The sequence below is a fragment of the Haliotis rubra genome, unplaced genomic scaffold, assembly GCF_003918875.1.
Source record: "Haliotis rubra isolate DU_JTF1 unplaced genomic scaffold, ASM391887v1 Scf494, whole genome shotgun sequence".
Taxonomy (NCBI): domain Eukaryota; kingdom Metazoa; phylum Mollusca; class Gastropoda; order Lepetellida; family Haliotidae; genus Haliotis; species Haliotis rubra.
Window position 1 is genome coordinate 700,338 of NW_025767184.1, and position 22,432 is coordinate 722,769.

Below are 22,432 nucleotides of genomic sequence, written 5' to 3' on the forward strand. Positions count from 1 at the left end.
GTTGGCTTCATTTAGACTTGGCATTTTGCGTTCGTCAACAATATTCCAAATACAGCAAATAATCGACAGACAGCGATCAACCTTTTATACCCATCATTGAGACAATATGATCCCCAACTTTCACGTGCATTGCATGTGAATTGAGTATTCTGTGACACTACACACCGAAATTGAAAATCATGCTGTTAAATACGGGTATTTCACGGATGGTGCGTTTTGTTGTGATGTTTCAAAACATAAACACCATAGGACTCATAAACAGACCAAAACCTTTTGTAAAATGAATCACGTTTTAATTCATTGCCACATGAAATTGCTTTTTTCATGATGCGTTTCTCTTTTGGGAGAGTATACTTAGATTAGAGGGCCGTGAGATATGTGACGGACTTGGTGCATCGACTGCCAGCTACCTGTATTATCAGTAACAGCGAGTCTAGTCATGCAATGCGTATCTGCAACACAGATTACTCAGCACATATTACGAATGATCACAGTTTGTGACTCATGAAAAGAGGATATACCCTTGACGAAAGCCTAGAGATTTAGTCGTTGGGAATTCTACCAGACATTTGGTAAGTAGAAGGACATAACTTGAGATTTCAGTACCACAATGTTTACAAACTTGCCACAAAACATTCTTTCTTCAACGTCGGGATCTGTTTGATTGGCATTTTAGAAGTTGATGAATAATAAGAAAGTTATGATACTTTATGGATAACAACTGGATTACAAGCCCTCAATCAACAGAGACCAAGGATATCTCATCCCAGCCACCTACAATGTACTGATAAAAGCAACGGAGCAGAGCACTCAAGCCATCCTTGCTAATTAATGCCATCTGCTGTGTATATATACTTTGTTCCACCTCTTCAACAGCTGGCTTCCTTCTATCGTTAGTGCATTATTACTAATACCCATTGTTGTTGTTGTTGTTGTTAATCCCTTTGAGACCTCATGTTGTCTTACTTAATCCCTGTTAGATGTGCATAAGTCGGTTGTGTGTTGTTACTTCACTCTTCAGTATATCTATGCGGAAACGAGACATGATAATATAATAAAAAAGTTGTTATCCATAAAGTATCATACCTTTCTCATTTAGTGAATGCTCAACAATATTTCAGCTATATCAGTGTTGTCTGCAAGTAATCAAGTCTACTTGATTACTGGATGTCTGATCTAGGGCTTGAGTGCTCTAGATCAGACAATCCAGTGATTGACATCATGAGCACCAGGCTCAGCAATCCGGATACGATGACATGCATCTTGTTGACTCCAAATTTGAAACTAAACAGTCAACTGGGAAGTGTGAAACAAACAATCAAAAAACAACAAAGACATGTGCTGTAACTAACTAAAACATTCACAAAGTAACGAAGTTCAATCAAAATCCAAACTGGAAAAGAGGGCATGGCAGGGAGTGCGCATTGATTTATGTTTAAACAAAATTCAAATCATGTCTGCAGTCAAACTGATTACACTGAGCCAACTGGTGATAATGCATCAGCTATAATATTGTCTTTGCCTTCAATATGTTCCATGCTTATATCAAATCCCTGCAAAGACAAGGAACAGTCCAATGGGCGTTGTTTTATTGTTCTGCATAAACTCAGTGGATTGTGATCAGTGTGTACGTGAATAGGAAATAATGTAGGACGACGGTACACTTCAAACTGCTGCAGACCTTAGGACAATGAAAGAGTTTCTTTTCAACAGTGGAATGATTGCCCTGAAAAAAATTACCCCAGGGTAATCAAAACCTGGTGAATCTTCCTGCAGCAGGATGTGTCCAGCACCAATGTGGCTAGTTTTTTCAAAATTCTGGTGCCTGGAGTAAAGGAACATTCGTCAGAATGGCCTTAATTTTTCTCAAGAGCAGCCTGACAATTGATGTCCCAAACCAATTTCTCTCTTTTGCCAAGCAAGTGAGACATTTAGACATTTCCAAGGAATCCAAGTTCCTTCTTGCTTTGGAGAACTGGGATGTTTGAAATAGATTCCACCTTCAACCAATTGTGTATTACCTGACCTCACCTAACAATTGTGTCTGTGCAAATTCACAGTTGGCTTCGATGAGTCTTTAGAAGGGGGCACAGATCTTCTCCAGGTGTACTTTCCATCCAATGGAATGAGTGATGGTATCAAAAATATAGGAACCAACTCCCCATCGGATTGCCGGCAATATCGTTAATGACAGGCATGAAGGTGGCTGCAGCATTATTGAGACTAAATGGCATACCTTTCTGTTGATAAAATCTATCTGGAATCTAAAAAGCTGTAATCCACCTGGTAAGCTGTCAGTGGAATCTGCCAATACCCCTTCATTACTTCAAACTTCCTGACGTACTTGGCTTCACCAATTCTGTTGGTAAGAGTTAGTCTTAGTAACAGCGTTCACAAGTTTCATGTCGGTAGAGCATCTGCTTCCAATCTCAACTATTCTTTTTCCTTTTTACTTTCTCAAAAGGACTTGTTCTTTAGAGGATGGCTGACAAACTTCTCTATAGTGAACATCACTGTGATATTTGCTTTCACTCAATGTCAGACAAAACAATTAACATCCAGTAATAATGACAAATAATTTAGTGAGATATAAAGTTCTATTCCTGACAAGCTCCCAGTGTCTGTTGCTGAGACTCCTCATTAAAAGGTAATAATATATGCAGATTACTTTAGAATGTGCTGGTCCAAAACATTAGTTCCGAATGATATGCCTGTAGGAAAGGGACCCCTCAAACATTCACAACTGCTGTTGACATCTCATTGTAACAAGTTCCTGGGGTGCCAAACTGAAGCATATCCAACCACTGCACCTCAGACTGCTAAGCTAGACATATGATCTCAGTGACGTCAATGTTTTATGCTATCTATTTGTCCACTTGTTGATGAAATCAGAAGTCTGTATCATCGACTCATTTTACCTCCTTATATTCCAAGAACCTTCAAAATTTGTAACCAGTACATATTAACTGCGAAATGACTTTTCAGGGGGGAAGAAAAAAAGAACACCGGTACACAAGTAAAGTTAAGTCTGCAGCTTCAGTGCCAAGGTCTACGTAATAATTGCGAGAGTTTATGAATCAATGAATACAAAGTGCTACTGTGTATTATTCCATCTTTCATGTTGGTATGCAAATGCTAACGTTTCTAAAACGATAAAACGATGTTCGATAATTTCCCACTTCAATCAAACCACACGAAAAGTAAAATACGATGTTATAAAAAGTGCCAGGGTCACAAATGTCAAAGTTCTTTCACACCGTAGTTGAAACCCGAGAAATCTAGAAACTGACATGTCACAGAAACACTGAATGGTCATCGCGGTCGGTTCCAAATTTAAATGAGATGTATCTACTCTTCAAAGGGACATCAAATTTCAAAACACAAGAGGGTTTTTGTTCCCCCTTTTGTTGCAGGTGAGGATGTCAGGCATAAAGATCCCGGATGCTGGTGGGGACAGCATCACTTTACTGAAAGTGGATGGTCATTTGTACCCAAAGTCCCCTGTTGATTCTCAAGTTGACGCCATCAGAGGGATCCGAGACCTACCCGTCAGAGAAGATGACGTATTTATCTGCGCTTATCCTAAATGTGGTGAGCAGTCAAAAGTAGCTTCTATTTTTCCCTTGCTAAAAATTCTTTTTACAAAGAATATATTGATCAATCTTTGAATGAAACACTTTCCTCTTATAGAAGTGTTTGTGAGAGGAAATGTCTCGGGGAAGGACAGCAAGCACGTCAAGTTAACATTTCCTTGTATGTAGAAATCCTAGATGATTTTCACCATAAGCTAATTATTAGTTCCTCCAGTTATGATGTGTCTGAATTGATACTATCTTCATTAGCATTCAAACAGAAACACCTATCTTGAAGAATATTGTCAACTGATTTACATTTGTAGATAACATTCTCATGTGTTAGTGGGTGAGTTGTGCGTGAGTATTCCAGTTCCAGAATGCCGAGCCGACCTGTATTCCACTGTTTGGGCATTATTTAGACACATGTGTTGGGCACAAATAAAACCATCAGAAATAGGACTGAGAAGGTGATTTTGTCACTTTTAGCAATATTCTAGCAATATCAAGGCGGCGGACACCAGACACAGGCTTAGCCCATTGTTAACGCGTATGTTATCGATGCCAATTCCTCGACTGTTCCATCTCTTCTCAAAACAGTGACTGATCTTTGTTGTGATATTTCAGGCACTCACTGGGTCTGGGAAATGGTCCGTCTCCTTCTGTTGGAAGACACGGAAACTGTTATAAGAAAGGAGAAATTGATGCTAGAGTTCTTTGGAAAAGATGTCTTGGAGAATTTCCCGTCCCCGCGGGTCTTAAACACGCACTGTCTTGTTGAACAGCTGCCACGTGGTGTGTTTGAGAAGAAGTGCAAAATAATCTACATCCTCCGAAACCCCAAGGACATGGCAGTGTCGTTCTTCCACCACCACACAAAACTGCCAAAAATTTATGAATATGATGGGAAATGGGAAAACCATTTATCTTTACTGATGGATGGAAAAGGTTAGAGCTATTGCTAGAGAGTTAGTGAGTGAGCTGTTTCATGCCGAAGTCAGCTCCAGGTGACAGATAGTATGATACCCGTAAAATCTATCGCCAGGGAGTTGTGGACTGTTTTTCGAAATTACCCTATCCCTTAAACATCGGAAGGTCCCGTGAAAATCCGGGTTACACACTGTCAACAGTAACCCATGCGACTTACGGAAGCGCGTGGTCAGACTCGCTGACTTGGTTGACACATGTCATCGTATCCCAAATGCGTAGATTGATGCTCATGCTGTTGATCAGTTGATTATCTTGTCCAGACTCGATTATTTACAGACTGCCACCATATACCTGGAATATTGCTGAGTTCGGCGTTAAACAATAAACAAGCAAACAAAAACGCTTGTCATGATTTGTCCCTGCGGGTATATTCTTATGGTTAATATGACGCAACATATGTTTGCTCTTAACATTCATAACTGCGTTTTCAGTAGAATATATAATAATTCCTAATGAGCCAAATTTCATTCACCGTGGCGATACATAATAATTACCACTGTCCGTAGATCGGCGTGTATACGCTATTCATTCCTACTCCTTGAGTAGTATTCCGCTAGGAAATAGCTACATGACATCATTGTTTTACTGTTTACAAAGTAAATGGGTCAAGGGTATTTCTCATGCATAGAATCGATAGAAAGTATTTAGGTAAAATACAACAGCAAATATAAGATGAGTTTCATAAGCCCGTAATATTAAACCCTCATTTCAGTTGACTTCGGGTCGTTTTTCACATACTTGAAGGACTGGGCTGCGGTTGGGAAGACCCACCCCGAGGTGCCAACCTTGACCCTGGTGTATGAAGATCTAAAAGAGGTAACAATTAACTTCACGTGATCTACTTAAAACTGCACAGAGCAGTCGACTTGGGCTTATGAGAAAGAGAAATCCATTAGCTGGATCTCTGAGATGCTTTGTTTGAACTGAGCCTTCATGGTTTTGCTGCGTAAATGAGGGAGACCATTTATTCAAATATTTATTACCTTTATTCAAAGTGTCATGACCTTTAATTTCTTGAGTTGGTTCGGGAACCTGTCTGTCCAGAATTAAAGCAAACTCTCAAAAATCGTAAACACTGTGTCTAAAATTATTGGGCTTCCTATCGAAAGTATCGGCAGTTGTTATGAGCAGCAAATTTCAAAAAAGGCAAACAAAATTCTAAGTGATCCTACTCACATACCTTTTTCGGTATATTCATCATTACCTCTGGACGCAGGCTGTGTATACCGAGTTTTAGATCAAACAGGGTTCGCCATTCATTTGTTCCAGCTAGTATTAGATGTATTAACAACAAACTCAATGAATGACTTGTCTTCCAACTGTCCAAATTCTAGTCAATATCAATGTTTACTAAATTGATGTATTCATATCCTGATTATTTTGTTATATATTGTTATGTTATATATGTTATATATGGCTGCTTTATGAAAGAAAAAATGGAGAACTGCATCTTATCTTATCTTGATTTGAAATGGTCGCGCCTGATTCACAGACGAAACACTAAGACGGACTCTATTAGGAGTCGAACACTTGCGAGTGTCAAAGTAAGACATGTTTATCATACCAAATAGCATTATGTAGGCACTCAGCAATATTCCAGCTATATGTCGGCGGTCTGTAAATAATCGAATCTGGACCAGACAATCCAGTAATCAACAACATGAGCATCCATCTGGGCAATTGGAAACCGATGACATGTGTCAACCAAGTCAGCGATCCTGACCACCCGATCCCGTTAGTCGCCTCTTACAACAAACATGGGTTACTGAAGGCCAATATTCTAACCCGGACCTTCACGAGTTGTAGGATTTGTGAGAGGTACTGAGTCGGTGTGAGCTCGAATGCCACACCTAGCGCGTAAAGGAACTCTATTTAGTCTATTTATTTTCATCTAGGCGTTGGAGGGAAAAATCGTGAATCATTCACGAACTAGTATTACTGTAATACATGTCATCGTATCCCAACTGCGTAGATCGATGTTCATGCTGTTGATCACTGGATGTGCAGCGTGAAACAACAAACGAACAAATAATAATATCATCATTTTGCGGTTGTGTCGAATCTCGAAGTATTTACCTTCAACACACATCCTTCGATACAATGCTGTTTGACCTTATCTTTCTACCACAGGGGTAATGTAGGCCATTAATTTGGTCTGTTTCAGGATCCACTTGCCGGTATTAGAAAGGTAGCAAAGTTTCTGAATGTTGAGAAATCAGAAGAATTCTACCTTAAAGTAAAGGAGTTGACGAGTTTCAACAAAATGAAGGAAAGGAAAGGAGGTTTAGTCGCCACACCTGATGGTTCCCCTGTTATGTACAGAAAAGGTTGGTACACTCGCCTGCACTTGGACATCATTCATGGTATTCATTGCTAAAAACAATATCGAGCACCCTGCAGATTGTCAATAGACATACAGAACAGGAAAGAGACGCCTATATTCTGACTTTGAAAAATAGTGTTACATTTAGAAATTTAATTTAATTTTATTTACACAAGAGTGACATTTATCGTGGTTATAGTCACGAGAGAGAGAGAGAGAGAGAGAGAGAGAGAGAGAGAGAGAGAGAGAGAGAGAGAGAGAGAGAGAGAGAGAGAGAGAGAGAGAGAGAGAGAGAGACAGAGAGACAGACAGACAGACAGAGAAAGTGAGTGAGTTAATTTAACGTCAGAGAGCCATATCGTGACGACAGAGAGAGAGAGAGAGAGAGAGAGAGAGAGAGAGAGAGAGAGAGAGAGTTGCGATCATTATCATTACTCCGCACCATAAGCATACTGATTCTGTCATATCTAGTTTTCCTTTATTCCTAACGCGTTGGTCGATGTTGCTCTGTAAACTTATTTTATTAGTTTATCAACACAAGTTAACGAACATGCAAATAACATTGTTCAATTGAAAATAATTACGTTTCATGAATATACTAAATCATAATTCTCATTATCTCCCATTCGTACGTTTCTTATTCTAATACCTAGGTCAGGGTTAACGTTAAGATACTGTTACGTGCCATTTCTGACCTGAGTCAGTACAGTGTAAGCAGTCTTCACTTAGAACTTTGACGGTGCTTGTGTGTTTCCAGTGTGCCACCTTGCTAAATATATAAAGCCCCTAGCCCCACCCACTAAACAGGAAGACACGCAAAATGAATTAATTCTTGACAGAATGTTACACATAGCGATGACTCATGAGTATCATGTAATTTACAGCCCATTTGGCTCTAAAGCGGACCGATGAATTGCAATCTAGCTCGAAACTAATAAACATGTTATATTCAATGAAACGCTGATCATAATCAAAACATAAGACCAACTCTGTGAGGTTTTGCAGAATTTATGCAGTAAAGTTGTTTAATAAGCTATCATCAAAATGTTGACACAGTTCACTATTTGTTACGAGGGAGGAATGCAGAGAAAGGGACAGCCAGGTGTTCGAGGAGAACGTGCACAAGTGCCGACAACGTTATTGATTCATTTACCTGTGCTGTGCCGTCTCCATTCTTTCTCGCACACCTGGCTGTCCCTTTCTTTGTACTCCTCCCTCGTAACAAATAGTGAACTGTGTAAATATTTTAATGATAGTTTGTTAAACAACTTGTTTTATTCTTTGACATAAATTCTGCAAAAACCTCACAGAGTTGGTCTGATGTTTTGATTATGATCAGCGTTTCATTGAATATAACATGTTTATTAGTTAGATTGCAATTCATCGGTCCGCTTTTGAGTCAAACGGACTGTAGTGGTTCAAACTTATCATCACATGTGCATAAACAGGTGAAGCGACATGCAGTTCACAAACGTGCAAATTCGCCTTTGCCATTTGTTGGATCTGCTATGTGACGAGAGGTTTGTGAAACGGGACCAAGGTCTCTAAACGCGGAGGGTTGTGGTTTACCTGGCCTCTTTATCTCGGCGATTACACAACAGCAAACACAAACCGAGACCTTGTGGAGAAGACAATGCTGTCACTTACTTAGAAACAAGTGAATCCAGGTCGTCAGAGCGTTTCACGTCTGTAGCGATGGGGTAGAATAGTGGTTAAAACGTCCACTCCTCACGCGGAAGACCCGGGTTTGATTTCCCACATGGGTACAATGTTTGAAGCCCATTTTGGTGTCCCCTGTAATAATACTGCTGGAATATTTGTAAAGGTGGAGTAAAATTATACTCTCACGGTTCACGCCTCACCAAGCATCCTTGCTGACAAGGGACGATATCATCGATGTCCGACTCTCGCAGATCAGGTAGACAGATGAAGCCGAGGAACACAAGAACAGGGCTTGTCACCAACTAGAAAGGACAACCACTGAAATCTTTATAGCATAAGACTCATCTCATCTGATTCGGGTATCTGATTCGGGTATCAGGCGCACAGGCCCTCGTGTGTTTGCGAGGATTAACGATTAAAGACAAAATATTGAGATGCCCCCCGACTCGAAATCCTTCACAGGACAATAAATCATTTTATGATTTAGTGTACTGTGAAGCACTTGGAGTTTGGGGTCATCCCAAAAAGTTATTTATGGTTTGTTTGTTTTTTGGGTTGTTTTTTGTTTGTTTTTTTATTTTTGTTTTATTTGATTGTTTGTTGTTGCTTTTTATCTATAATTTTCGCAAAGACACGAGGGCCTGTGTCAGACGGTGAAGAACTGCCTGTGTCAGAAAGGTCTTTGAGCCAGATGATTTGACGGAGATGTCAGTTTGACTGACCATACTCGCCCAAGGCCACAAAATACGGCTCCACCTACAACGGAGAACTGTATTTCAGCAACGAGTGGTTTCACTTTGGTTGGTTTGTTGTTTAACTCCTCATTCAGTAATATTCCAGCTATATGGCGGCGGTCTGTAAATAATCGAGTTTGGGCCAGACAATCCAGTGATCAACAGCATGAGCATCAATCTAAAGCAATTGGGATACCGCGATATGTGTCAACCAATTCAGCGAGCCTGACCACCCGCTTGCGTTAGTCACCTCTTACGACAAGTATGGGTTGCTAAAAACCTATTCTTACCCGGATCTTCACGGGTCTGTTGTTTGTGCAAAATTAAGATATCAGGTGTGTAGACGTCTACCAATTTCAGCGGAGGTGTGAGCAGCAATCTCGCACAGCGCCAGCCTGGTTCACGTTCGGGACGGACAACTTAGCAGCACAAACATTGAAAGATGAAAATCTGCACTTGTATTATAGTTTGTTTGCATGTACTTTCTATTGAGTCCTGAGAGTTTCTAGGACTTCAGTCCTGCTCCACAGCGAAGCACATGTGATACATGTGGTCTCACCTTAGGCAAGTGTGTTTGTTCAAAATTGCCTCTGTTCACCCAGCAGAAAATGGGTACCCGGTGGGATAAGTCATATGACTATAACCTTCTAGCGCCTAACAGGGAGCTTGGGTTATCGGGGCAATAATGTGCTGTGCTTTGATTCATTGCTAGTTCTATGAACATACCTGGTGTGACGTTATTCTTCCATTTGTACAAACATTGGTTTATTAGTGAGATTTTGTACGCATGTTTCTTTCAGGTGAAGTTGGTGACTGGAAAAATTACTTCACCGTAGCCCAGAACGAGGCTTTTGACAGACTATACAAGGAAAACATGGCTGGCTGTGACATAAACTTTAGATACACGCTGAAGTAAGGAACGACGACCAAGGTGTCAGATGGGAAATGTATACCCATGCCGATAGAAGAATAAGAAACACATTACTACGGAGTACTACAGGACTAAGTCTAGCATATGATTTTGAATACATTCTGAACATTCCATTGTACATATTTACAAAACTAAATGTGCGATTTGTGCCAATTATGGTTTTCACGAGAATATCTGGCGCTTTAGTGTAGGTGAATGTGTGTAGACAATGGATGTGTTTTCATATTTTCATGTTTCTATGTTTCAAAAAACAACAACCGTTACACCCGATTTTTCAATGTAGTTAATAAACAAATTGTGTTGTTCATTGGCCATTGAGCTACAGCATTCATTCTGAGCTTTGGATGGGCTGCTTTCTATATTACAAAATGTCATTGAAAGGAGAAAATGTGGGTGAGTTTTGATTTATGCCACTTTTAGCATTATTCTAGCAATATCACAGCGGGGACACCAGAAAAGGGCTTCAAACATTGTACCCATGTGGAGAATCGAACCCGGTTTTTTTTCTGTGACAAGCGAACGTTTTAACCACCAAGCTACCCCACACGCCCTTAAAGAGAAAATTAATGAAATGTCAAACATACAGAGAAACTTTGCTGACACAAAACTATGAATAAATATGAATAGGTTTTTTCAAACCCTGTGGGTGCAGGCTGCTTTGCTCGTGACAAATTGTAGAACCACTCAATGTTTAGTAAAACTGTTTAAAACTCATATAGGAATATAGATTCAGGCTATCTCTTTATATGTTGGGGGCTGTGGGGAATATTGCTAAAAGTGGGGTAAAACCTTACACACTCACTCACCCACTCACTCTTAATATGTTGGTGACAAGTGCAACACACGTGAATGGGCGAGGTCTTAGAGGCTGAGACGTTTGGCAAACACCAAATGATCCAAATATAATTATTCTTCACATTTTGGGACATACACAGAAATTCTCAGAGACAATTGTCGAAGCCAGATATGTTTTATTCCTTTTAGATGCGTTTGTTAACACATTAATTACACATGAACAACAGAATAAAAACACATTATTTTATTTTACTTTTACTCTTTACTTTCCAATGTTTTGGAGTGCCGCATTCTTGTACTAAGTTTGAATAAAAGTCTGCCGATTTCAGCTCAACCTCACCCATGAAGGCCCGGGTTAGAATATTAATCTTCAGTAACCCATGTTTGTCGTAAGAGGCGACTGACGGGATCGGTTGGTCAGGCTTGCTGACTTGGTTGACACATGTCATCGGTTCCCAATTGCGCAGATCGATGCTCATGCTGTTTATTACTGGATTATCTGGTAAAGACTCGATTATTTACAGACCGCCGCCATAGAGCTGGAATATTGCTGAGTGCAGCGTAAAACTAAACTCACTCACTTAGCTTAACATGAATCTCTACTGAGTGCGTATGCGATGTACGCACACGTGGGGTTGAGAACATATATGATATACGACATACTTGGTGCATCGAAATGACAGCTGCACATGATCGTCAGTAACAGTCTAGTGGCGCAACACAGATTACTCAGCACATTCCACAAGGGGATATGTTAGTGACGCGTGCAAAAGTGAAGGGCAGTGAGTGAAGCCTAGGGACAGTGAGGAGTCGTTGAGAATTCTACCAGACGTTTGGTAAGTGGAAGAGCCTAACTTTAGATTCCAGTACGAAAATGTTTTAAATTACAAACACGTCACAAACCCCTAATTTGTGAGGTGAGGTGAGGTGAAATTGGGTTTTACGTCGTGCTTGAGAATATTTCGCTCATATGACGACGTGCATGCGTGTGTATGTGTATGTGCGGCTGCTTGTACTAGCCCAGACTTGTTGTACCCATTAATGCCGAGCGCCAGGCAGGGACCAACAAGTACCATATTTTAACGTCTTTTTGTATGACGCGGTCGGGGATCGAACCCGCGACCTTCCGCTCTCCCCTAATTTGTGAAATGTGTTGCAGCCTGTGACGTTTACCAAGCAGCAGGTTTACTTTGGTCATCGAGTGTACATATGCTATCCCTATGCTGTCACTGATTAAGGGCAATAGTTGGTTGGTTGGTTTGTTGTTTAAGGCCGCACTCAGCAATATTCCAGCTATATGGCGGCGATTTATAGATAATCGAGTAGGGACAATCATGTGATAAACAGCATGAGCATCTAACATATGTTATATTTGGGATTACACTTTCTTAGTAAAGTACAGATTCTAGTACTTTTGGGGGTTTGTCCCATCCGGGATTCGAACCCACACCCTCAGAGTCAGGCACCTAATCGCCAGCACACAAAGTCAGACGCCTAGACCGCTCAGCCACCGCGACTTCCACAAAAATGGATAACTGGTAGTCTAGACTGCGGACTTTGTGTACCCCTCTGATAATTGTTAATTGGCACGGCCCCCACGTCCGAAAGCTATGAAATACACAATGCCATTTTTAGAAAGTGGTCAAATGTAACAAATGTTATATTTGGGATTACACTTTCTTAGTAAAGTATTTTACTAAGAAAGTGTAATCCCAAATATACTTTCTTAGTAAAGTATTTCGCTAAGAAAGTGTAATCCCCAATATATCATTTGTTACATTTGACCACTTTCTAAAATGGCATTGTGTATTTTATAGCATGAGCATCGATCTACACAGTTTGGATACAATGACATGTGTCAACCAAGTCAGCGAAACTGACCAACCGATCCCGTAAGTCGCCTTTCACAACAAGCATGGGTTGATGCGACCGATTCTAACCTGAATCATCACGGCCGATTAAGTGCAGCAATATTGGGGGCTTTCAATATTTGTTAGTACCACTAACACCCGCAATGCATACGCAGGCACTTGATGGTATTTGATGTCTAATACAATCTTATTCTTGTTAACCAGTGTTATATACAGCAGGCGAGTTATAAAAGGAATGACGTTATGTCATCTATTTTTGGACGTGATGTACAAATATCGAATTTCTATCCAAATGGGTAATATTTTTATTTCATGTAGTAAGCGTTATATACGCGTCATACATAGGTCCAAATTTCGTAAAACTGACAAGAAGCAGGCAATCTTGGCAATGCCTATTCGTGGCTAAGATTGGTGACATTCAATGACATACTGAGGGAACAAAATAAGGGATCACATGAAAACACAAGTGTTCCTTTCTTTTTTTCCAGGTTTCTGCACAACCTTTCTGATCTTTGTGATGTTTGTGAAATTTCTATGACAAATAACAAAAAGGATGACGAGTCTGGGGTATTTTCCTGCAGCAGGACGTGTCCATCACCAATGTGACTAGCATTTATGACCAATTTGATAAGTTTTTCAAATTCTGGTGCAAGGAGAAAAGATCAGCCTGGCAAGTGAGGACCTAAACAAATTTCTCTCTTTTGCCAAACAAATTAGTGTGAGGGGCTGCCACAAGTGAGACATTTAGACAAGATTTAAGATAGGAACCAGCCATTCCAAGAAATCCAAGAATTTTTAAATAGATTCCAGCTTCACTTGAACCAGCTGTGTCCCACCGTATTATTGTACCTCTGTCAGTGCAAATTCACAGTTCGTTTGCCTTCTGTGAACCTTTTCAAAGAATTCACGGATCCTCTCCACGTGTACCTCCCATGAGTAATGGTATCATCGATGCAGGCACCAGCTCCCACCAGATTGCTAGTTATGGTGTTGATAACATTCATGAAGGTGGCTGCAGCATATTTTTGTATTGCTAAAGTCTATCTGGAATCACAAAAGCCTTTATTCGGTTGGCAAGCTCTGACAGTGGAATCTGCCAATATCCCTTCATTAGGTCAAACTTGCTGATGCACTTGGCTTCACCAATTCTGTGATTGATTGTTGGTAAGAGTTAGTCCTAGTAACAGCGTTCACATGTTACATGTCGGTACAGCAATTGCTTCCGAATCTCAACTTTTCCTTTTTCAAAATATCATGTTATTGATTTGTTTGTTTGTTTATGAAATCAGAAATCAATATCAATACCATAGTGGTTAACGTTTTACTTCCTTATATTCCAAGAACCTGCAAGATATGTAAGCGGGACACATTATATTTCATGGGGAACAAAAAGTCTGCATACATCAGTGCCAAGGCCTACATGATATTTGCCAGAGTTTTTAAGTCAATGAGTGCAAAGTACTACTGTGTACTGTTCCATGTTTCACGATTGTATGGGAATGCTAACGTATATAAAACACTTTATAATTTCCACATGAATCAAATCACACGAAAAGTAAACTATAATTTCAATTTCATATCATGGTGTCATCGAAATTCGAGATATCAAGAAACTGTCATGTCACAGAAATGAATGGTCAATGCAGTCGGTTCCAAATTTAAATAAGAAGAGGCGTCTACTCTTCAGTGGGACATCAAATTGCAAAATACAAGCGTCTTTTTCCCCTCTTTTTTGGCAGGTGAAGATGTCACTCATAAAGATCCCGGATGCTGGTGGGGAGAGCATCACTTACCTGAAAGTGGATGGTCATTTGTTCGCAAGGGCCTCCGTTGATTCTCAAGCTGACGTCATCAGAGGGATCCGAGACCTACCCGTCAGAGAGGATGACGTCTATATATGTGCCTATCCTAAATGTGGTGAGCAGTCAAGAAATAGGTGCTATATTTCCCCTGCTAACATTTCTTTTTACAAACCAAATATTGATTAATCCTTCAATCAAACAATCTCTTAAAGAGTTTTGTGAGAGGAAATGTCTTCGTTTACAAAAGACAGCACGTCGTATTAACATTTCCTTGTGTGAAGAAATTCTGGATGATTTTCAACATATGCTAGTTATTAGTTGTTACAGTTATGATGTGGCTGATTCGCTGAAATATTTAAAATATCTTCACAAACTTGTGACCCATGAAGATTTGGGTTAGAATTAATCTTCAGTGAACCATGCTTGTTGTATGAGGCGACTAACGAGATCAGGTGGTCAGACTCGATGACTTGGTTGATACATGTCATCATATTCCAATTGCGTAGATCGATGCCGATGATATTTGATCACAAGATTGTCTGGTCCAGACACGATTATTTACAGACGGCCGCCATATAGCTGGAATATTGCTGAGTGTGGCGTAAAACTAAACTCACTCACTCATTCATAAGCTTTCAAACAGAACCAGTCACCATTTAGTGTTTGGCCTATTGACTTTTATTTGTGGGATATTATTCACGTGTGTTTGTGGTCATATAGTAGGAATGTATATAAAGTACAACAGAAAATACAACAGAAAATGCATATGTCTTTTGTGACACCTACGAGCATTGGATACTGGTGTTGATGGAAGACGGCTGAATAAGAACCCATTGTCAGGGGATTTAGGCTATCGGCTATGCATCATGGACACTCATTAATAAGGTCCTTTTGAGGTAGCCTAGTGGTTAAAGCATCCATATATCAGGACGAAGACCTGAGTTCGATTACCACCTTGGTATACCATGGGAAAGCCATTTCTAGTGTCCCTGCCGTGATTTTACTTGAATATTGGACACAAAACGGCTTAAAACAATACTCACTGAGTCCACACACACACACACACACACACGCACACGCACGCACGCGCACACAGCTGACCTGTGTTCCACTGTTTGGGCATTATTTAGAGCTGTATGTATGATGACACATGTGCTGGGTACACATAAAACCATCAGAAATAGGACTGAGGGCGACTTCGTCAATTTTAGCAATATTCAAGCAATATCATCAGCAGACACTAGGAATGGGCTGAACCCATTGTGCCCATGTAGTGATCGAGAATTGATTCTTCGACTGTTCCATCTCCTCTCATTGACTGATCTTTGTTGTCATATTTCAGGCACTCACTGGGTGTGGGAAATGGCCCGTCTTCTTTTGTCGGGAGACACAGAAACTGTTATAATTAAGGAGAAATTGATGCTAGAGTTTTTCGGAAAATATGTCTTGGAGACGTATCCCTCTCCACGAATCTTAAACACGCACTGTCTTGTTGGACAGATGCCACGTGGTATTTTTTAGAAGAAGTGCAAAATAGTCTACATCCTCCGAAACCCCAAGGACATGGCAGTGTCGTTCTTCCACCACCACAAGAAACTGTTAACTTATGAATATGATGGGAAATGGGAAAACCATTTATCTTTACTGATGGATGGAAAAGGTTAGAACTGTTGTGAGAGAGTCAGTGAGTTTATTTAATTCCACAGTCAGCTCCAGGCAGCCAAACAGCTGACTGATACGAACAATGATCCTCGTAACGCTATCGCCAAATTATGGTATCCCAGAGGCATCAGAAAGTCCCGTAAAGACCCAGCAACCCATGCTTGTTGTAAGATTTTCACCTTCGCTGACATGGTTGGCACATGTCATCGTTCCCAATTACCTATTGTCTGGTCCAGACTTGATTATTTACTGACTGGCACCATGTAGCTGGCACCATTAGCTGGAGTGTGGCGTTGAACAACAAACAAACAAAATGCTTTGTCATAATTTGACGAAAAGGGTACATTCTAATTGTTATTAAGATCCTATATGTACGTTTGCTTTTAACAGATGCACCACAACTGCATGGTCATGAAAATATATAATCTTTCATATTGTGCCAAATTTCATTCATCGTGTGTTTGCTCATAGCCATACATAAAATTTACCACTGTCCGTGGATCGGCATGTATATACTATTTATTCAAGGAGTACTCAATCAGGAGATGGCTATATGAAATAATAGTTTTACCAATTTGCAAATAAATGGGTCACGGCTATTTCTCACATATAGTAGGAATGAATATAAAATACAACAGAAAATACAGCAGAAAATGTAGATGAGTTTCATGAACCTGTAATATTTAACTCCCCTAATTTCAGTTGACTCTGGATCGTTTACCACATACCTGAAGGACTGGGCTGCAATTGGGACGAACCATCCCGAGGTGCCGACTCTGACCTTGGTGTATGAAGATCTAAAAGAGGTAAGAATTACTTTTCAAGTAGCCACGTGGCAAATTACATCTTTTCAAGAAATTACATTAAAATAATCAGTTTGAATTTGCGCCTTTAAGGTTTTGCTGCACTAACGAGAGAGAGAGACATTTCCAACGGTCGCACCGAATGACAGACGGTTATTATCGTCGAACTCTTGCAAGTGTCGAAGTATAATCATCAGCACAATAACCATCCAAAACCCGCAAAGCCTTCATGTTACCATACTGAATAGCATTATGTAGGCAACTTAAATACATTAAGGGGTGGTGGGAAATATGGTTTAAACGTTAGCACATCATGCCAAAGACCCGAGTTTGATTCCACACATGCGAACAATGTGTGTAGCGCATTTCTGTGTAACCCGCAGTGATATTGCTGGAATATATACGTTGGCCCCCTGCAAATTAGACACATCGCTGCTTGGCTGTATCTTTCTATCACTAGGTTCATGTAGGCCATTGGTTTGTCGTTTTCAGGATCCACTTGCCGGTATTAGAAAGTTAGCTAAGTTTCTGAATGCTGAGAAATCAGAGGAATTCTACCTAAAAGTAAAAGAGTTGACAAGTTTCAACAAAATGAAGGAAAAGAAAGGAAGCTTAGTCACAGCACCTGACGGTTCACCTGTTATGTACAGAAAAGGTGGGTACATACACCAGCACCTCGACATCTATTGACGTGATGGTATTCATTGATAAAACAGTATATCGAGCATCCCAAGCGTGTCAATGTAAATATATATATACAGAAAGAAAAGAAACCCCAAGGCTATCTTTAAAACAATTGGTGGTTAGGTTGGTTGGGGTAGGGTGATCCACTAGTTTTGCGGATCTCTCCTTTATTCTTTCCACAACTCGTTGGTGATGTATGTGGTGCGTATGTTGGCATTGACGGACACATCTATCGAGTTAATCCAATGGATGTTCTATCGGCTATGTATCGAATGACATTTAAGTTTGAATTAAGGATGTCAACACTGACCCAGGTCAACTAATGCTTAGTCTCTGAATATATATGATATTGATAGAATCAAATCTTTCTTTTTTGAATGAATAAGAGATTCAGAGCCTAAACCTGAGGACATCTAGAGTTGTTTCATTTGGGGAGTAAGCATTGCAAAAAGGGCAGGGCGGAAGTGAATATGATGCGGTTCAGGGACTGCGAGGCCGATTATGACACAGGCTGCGTGTGAATGTAGCGTTGTCATGTCGAAACAGGTCCCTCTGTTGGATGGTTATCTGAAAAAGGTGACGTTGAAGAACTTGATGTGCTGTCACACTCCCCTGAACTGCAGATATATTCGGATTTCAAATTATATAAGTTATTGCTCTTCACAAACTTGCAAATTCGCCATGTGCAATCTGCCACATGAAACATTAGGACAAGGTGTTTAAACATGGAGGGTTGTGGTTTACAAGGCCTCTTTATCTCGGCGATTACACAACAGCAACACATACCGAGACTGTGTTGAGAAGACAATGCTGTCACTTGCTTAGAAACAGGTGAATCTAGGACGTCAGAACGTTTCATGTCTTGGGGCTTGTGGAAAGCCTGGTGGTTAAAGCGTTCGCTCCGAAGACCCGGGTTTAATTCCCTACATGGGTACAAGGTTTGAAGCCCTGTAATAACGTTGCTGAAATATTTGTAAAAGTGGAGTAAAATTATACTCTCACGGTTCACGCCTCACCAAGCATTCTGGCCGACAAGGGAGAATGTCCGACTCTCGCAGATCAGATAGACGGGTGAAGAGCGTACAGCCCTGGAACGCTACAACCGGGCTTGTCACCTTCTACCAAGGATCACCACTGAAACCTTTATAGCAGAAGATGCATCTCATTTGATTTGGGTATCAGACGGTGAAGAACTGCCTGTGTCAGAAAGTTCTTTGGGCCAGATGATTTGACGGAGATGGCAATTTGACTGATCAAACTCGTCCTTGCCACAGAGTACGGCTCTACCTACAACAGAGAACTGTAGTTCAGCAACGAGTGGTTTCACTTTGGTTGGTTTGTTGTTTAATTCCGCTTTCAATAATATTCCAGCTATATGGCGGTGGTCTGTAAATAATCGAGTTTGGGCCAGACAACCCTGTGATCAACAGCATCAATCTATGCTTTAAGCATACCTGGTGTGGAGTTTAGCGCTATATAAATGGACACATCATTATTAAGTAGAACTTGCTAGGGAACGAAGACGTTCATGTATGTTTCGGTTTTATCTGCTAAATATTTATATTTTCAATAAAAGTTGCAGGACAGCTAACATCACAGGTGGACAAATGCCATTTCCAAATGTGTTGAAATACGTTATTCTTGCATTTTTACAAACATGAGTTTATTAGTAAGAGTCTGTACGCATGTTTGTTTCAGGTGAAGTTGGCGACTGGAAAAATTACTTCACCGTAGCCCAGAACGAGGCTTTTGACAGACTATACATGGAAAACATGGCTGGCTGTGACATAAACTTTAGATACTCGCTGAAGTAAGGAACGAAGACAAAGGTGTCAGATGGGAAATGTATACCCATGCCGATACGAGAACAAGAACACATTACTACAGAGTACTACAGGACTGATAGTAAATCTATCAAAAGAGAATATGTCATTTTGAATACTTACTGAACATCCATTCCAATTCCATTGTACATATTTTCAAAACGAATGTGCCATTTGTGTCAGTTATGATGTTCGTGAGAATATCTGGTGCTTTGGTGTAGGTGCCGGTGTGTAGACAGTGGATGTGCTTTCATATTTCTATATCAGTGTTAAACCTTCATTTACCTAACGGCGCATAGAGAGATATTAATTCATCATCCAAAACTGTGTTCCACAGGAGATATTGCCTGTGTGAGATCAATCGATATCTCCTGGGAGACAGTAGATGTTGTACAATGGTAAATGTTAACAAAAGTAGGGGAATTTTGGATAAATGTTTAAAATGTTTTAACGTTTACCATTTAATGAACGCACCGCCATTTCTCTTTATCACCACCCCTAAACACAACGCATGGGATGCACGTGCACAACGCAGTCAAGAGTATATATACAGAGACATCGAGCTGTGGGTGTTCTATAGCCTTTTTAAAGCATATACACATGTACTGCTTCACAAATTGAAATAAACGTGGTACAGTACCAACAAAAACCAAAATGTTGACGGTCGATCCTGTTCAGAGGTCAGGCACCTGAGAACAGAATCAGTTAAACCAGGTTCAAAATGAAATAATGGAATTACAGGAATAGTATTATCATTCGTGACATGGTGCTTGTGCAATCAGATGATAACTTTCATAATATAAACGCAGATGGTGCTGAAATTGTCATATGGAGCGGACGGTTCTGTTTCAAATACCGCTATTATGCACAAGCTTTTTCCGAAAACGATATTTGAGTAAAATATATCAACTTCTCTCAGTATTCATTTTCATGTTCTTGATGTGGCTATTTCTTAATCAAATACTCTATTATGACAGATTTTGTGGACAACAACTTCTTTTATTAAGTGAATGCGGAGAGTCGCTACAAGCAGCGATGACAACTGTACTAGAATTTGTGTCGAAACGTCACAGTCACGAAATGAAAGGAGAGTGAGTGAGAATAGTTTTACGCCGCTTTTACCAATATTCCAGCAATATCACAGCGGGGAACACCAGAAATTGGCTTCACACAGTGTACCCATATGAGAAATCGAACCCGGATTTTATTTCTTTAACCATAAGGCTACCCCACCGCCCCAAATAAAAGTAGATGTTATCCTTACAATTTGTCATTGTTCTACTTTCCAACCCCTAAAATGTCACTCGTAGACAATGTAGTCTGTAGTACTGTTAGGAAAAGTATACAAGTATGATTTGTGGGAACCAAACGTGAAACAGGAAAAGTTTGTATACAGTGTTGTACTTGATACAAATATCACGAGGGTGTTTCTTACATTCTTACTTCTTGTCAAGTTTTCACTGTTCCCAGCAGGCCAAGTACCTATGAGATCATGTTTGAAACTGTTTGCTAGGTAGTTTACTGAGGGAGAGAGTTTACTTTAACGCCGCACAATATTCCAGCTGTGTGGCGGCGGTATGTAAATAATCGAGTCTGGAACAGACAACCCAGTGACCAACAGCATGGGCAGTTCTAACGAACGGGTCAGTAGTAGTAGTAGTAGTAGTAGTAGTAGTAGTAGTAGTAGTAGTAGTAGTAGTAGTAGTAGTAGTAGTAGTAGTAGTAGTAGTAGTAGTAGTACATTATGCGTAATTACCAAGAGGGAGGGAGATCAATTATACTTCTTTTTTTAATAATATATATACATGTACATACATACATTAATACATACATACATACATACATACATACATACATACATACATACTACATACATACATACATACATACATACATACATACATACATACATACATACATACATACATACATACATACATACATACATACACATACATACATACAAATAAGTTGGCATCTCGCCCTGATTCAAGATTGAACACAATTATCTTGTTAATCCTGATAATGATCACCATTCCAAAAAGGTGTGTCAGTGACTTGTCAAAATTTCAGTGTGAACAAAACTCTCATGACAGTATCATACTAAAGAAGGCCGCCAACCCAACAGCTGAAGATTCTGTGTCAGGCCATCAGCAGATTAGTATGAAGTCTTCAGGATCAAGTGTGGAACCTTCAGTTGTCATGCTTGACTATTGTGGACAGATTAAAGATCATATCACTGGTAAACAAGTGTGAACAGGACTTTCATCCTTTAGGTATTGATGCATCCACTCAGACAGATATCTTTCATAGATTTAGTATGACTGTTTCAACACAAACTTTAAATCATGGTATTGCATTTGCTATATCAAAGTCTAAAATGGTAAATGTTGAATTTCAGTGTAACAAGCCTGTGAGACAATGTACAGATATTATCGAGAAACCACCAGGACTTCGCCAAAAGAAAGCTTGCAGAAGCAGTTAAAATCCGGGGACACAAGCCCTCAATCAACAGAGACCAGGGATGTCTCATCCCTTCTGCATACAATGAACTGATAAAAACTACAGATTAGAGCACTCCAGCTATAATTGCTAATTAATCTTATCAGCCATGTATATTTTGTTTCTGCCTAAAGGACCACTGGCGTCTTCTTATTGTCACCACATTATTGGTTAGTACCCATGAAGTAGAATTGTAGAAACGGAGTCCTCTCAGTTAGCCAGATTCTGTCAAAACAGGTCTCTGACATAGCCAGAGTGGGATTTGGCTGACTTGGGTA

General features: G+C 40.1%; 1 protein-coding gene across 1 annotated transcript; it reads left to right on the forward strand.

The window, feature by feature from the left end:
• The first annotated feature begins 437 nt into the window (after positions 1-437).
• Positions 438-20,565, forward strand: LOC124291517 (sulfotransferase 1C2-like). The gene is made up of 11 exons (XM_046728518.1): positions 438-572; positions 3,414-3,591; positions 4,200-4,520; positions 5,275-5,378; positions 6,727-6,889; positions 10,082-10,193; positions 13,367-13,445; positions 14,618-14,795; positions 17,045-17,148; positions 17,638-17,800; positions 19,528-20,565. The coding sequence occupies exons 2-11, from the start codon at positions 3,420-3,422 to the stop codon at positions 19,641-19,643; spliced, it is 1,512 nt and encodes a 503-aa protein (XP_046584474.1). The 5' UTR covers positions 438-572; positions 3,414-3,419; the 3' UTR covers positions 19,644-20,565.
• Positions 20,566-22,432: the final 1,867 nt, after the last annotated feature.

What these genes read in the sequence shown, in the direction of transcription:
- LOC124291517 (XM_046728518.1), top strand. Translation starts at nt 3,420, where the DNA reads ATGTCAGGCATAAAGATCCCGGATGCTGGTGGGGACAGCATCACTTTA. An exon ending in AAAAGGATGACGAGTCTGGG is followed by an intron (nt 13,446 to 14,617) that starts GTATTTTCCTGC and finishes CTTTTTTGGCAG; the next exon opens with GTGAAGATGTCACTCATAAA. An exon ending in TGTATGAAGATCTAAAAGAG is followed by an intron (nt 17,149 to 17,637) that starts GTAAGAATTACT and finishes TGTCGTTTTCAG; the next exon opens with GATCCACTTGCCGGTATTAG.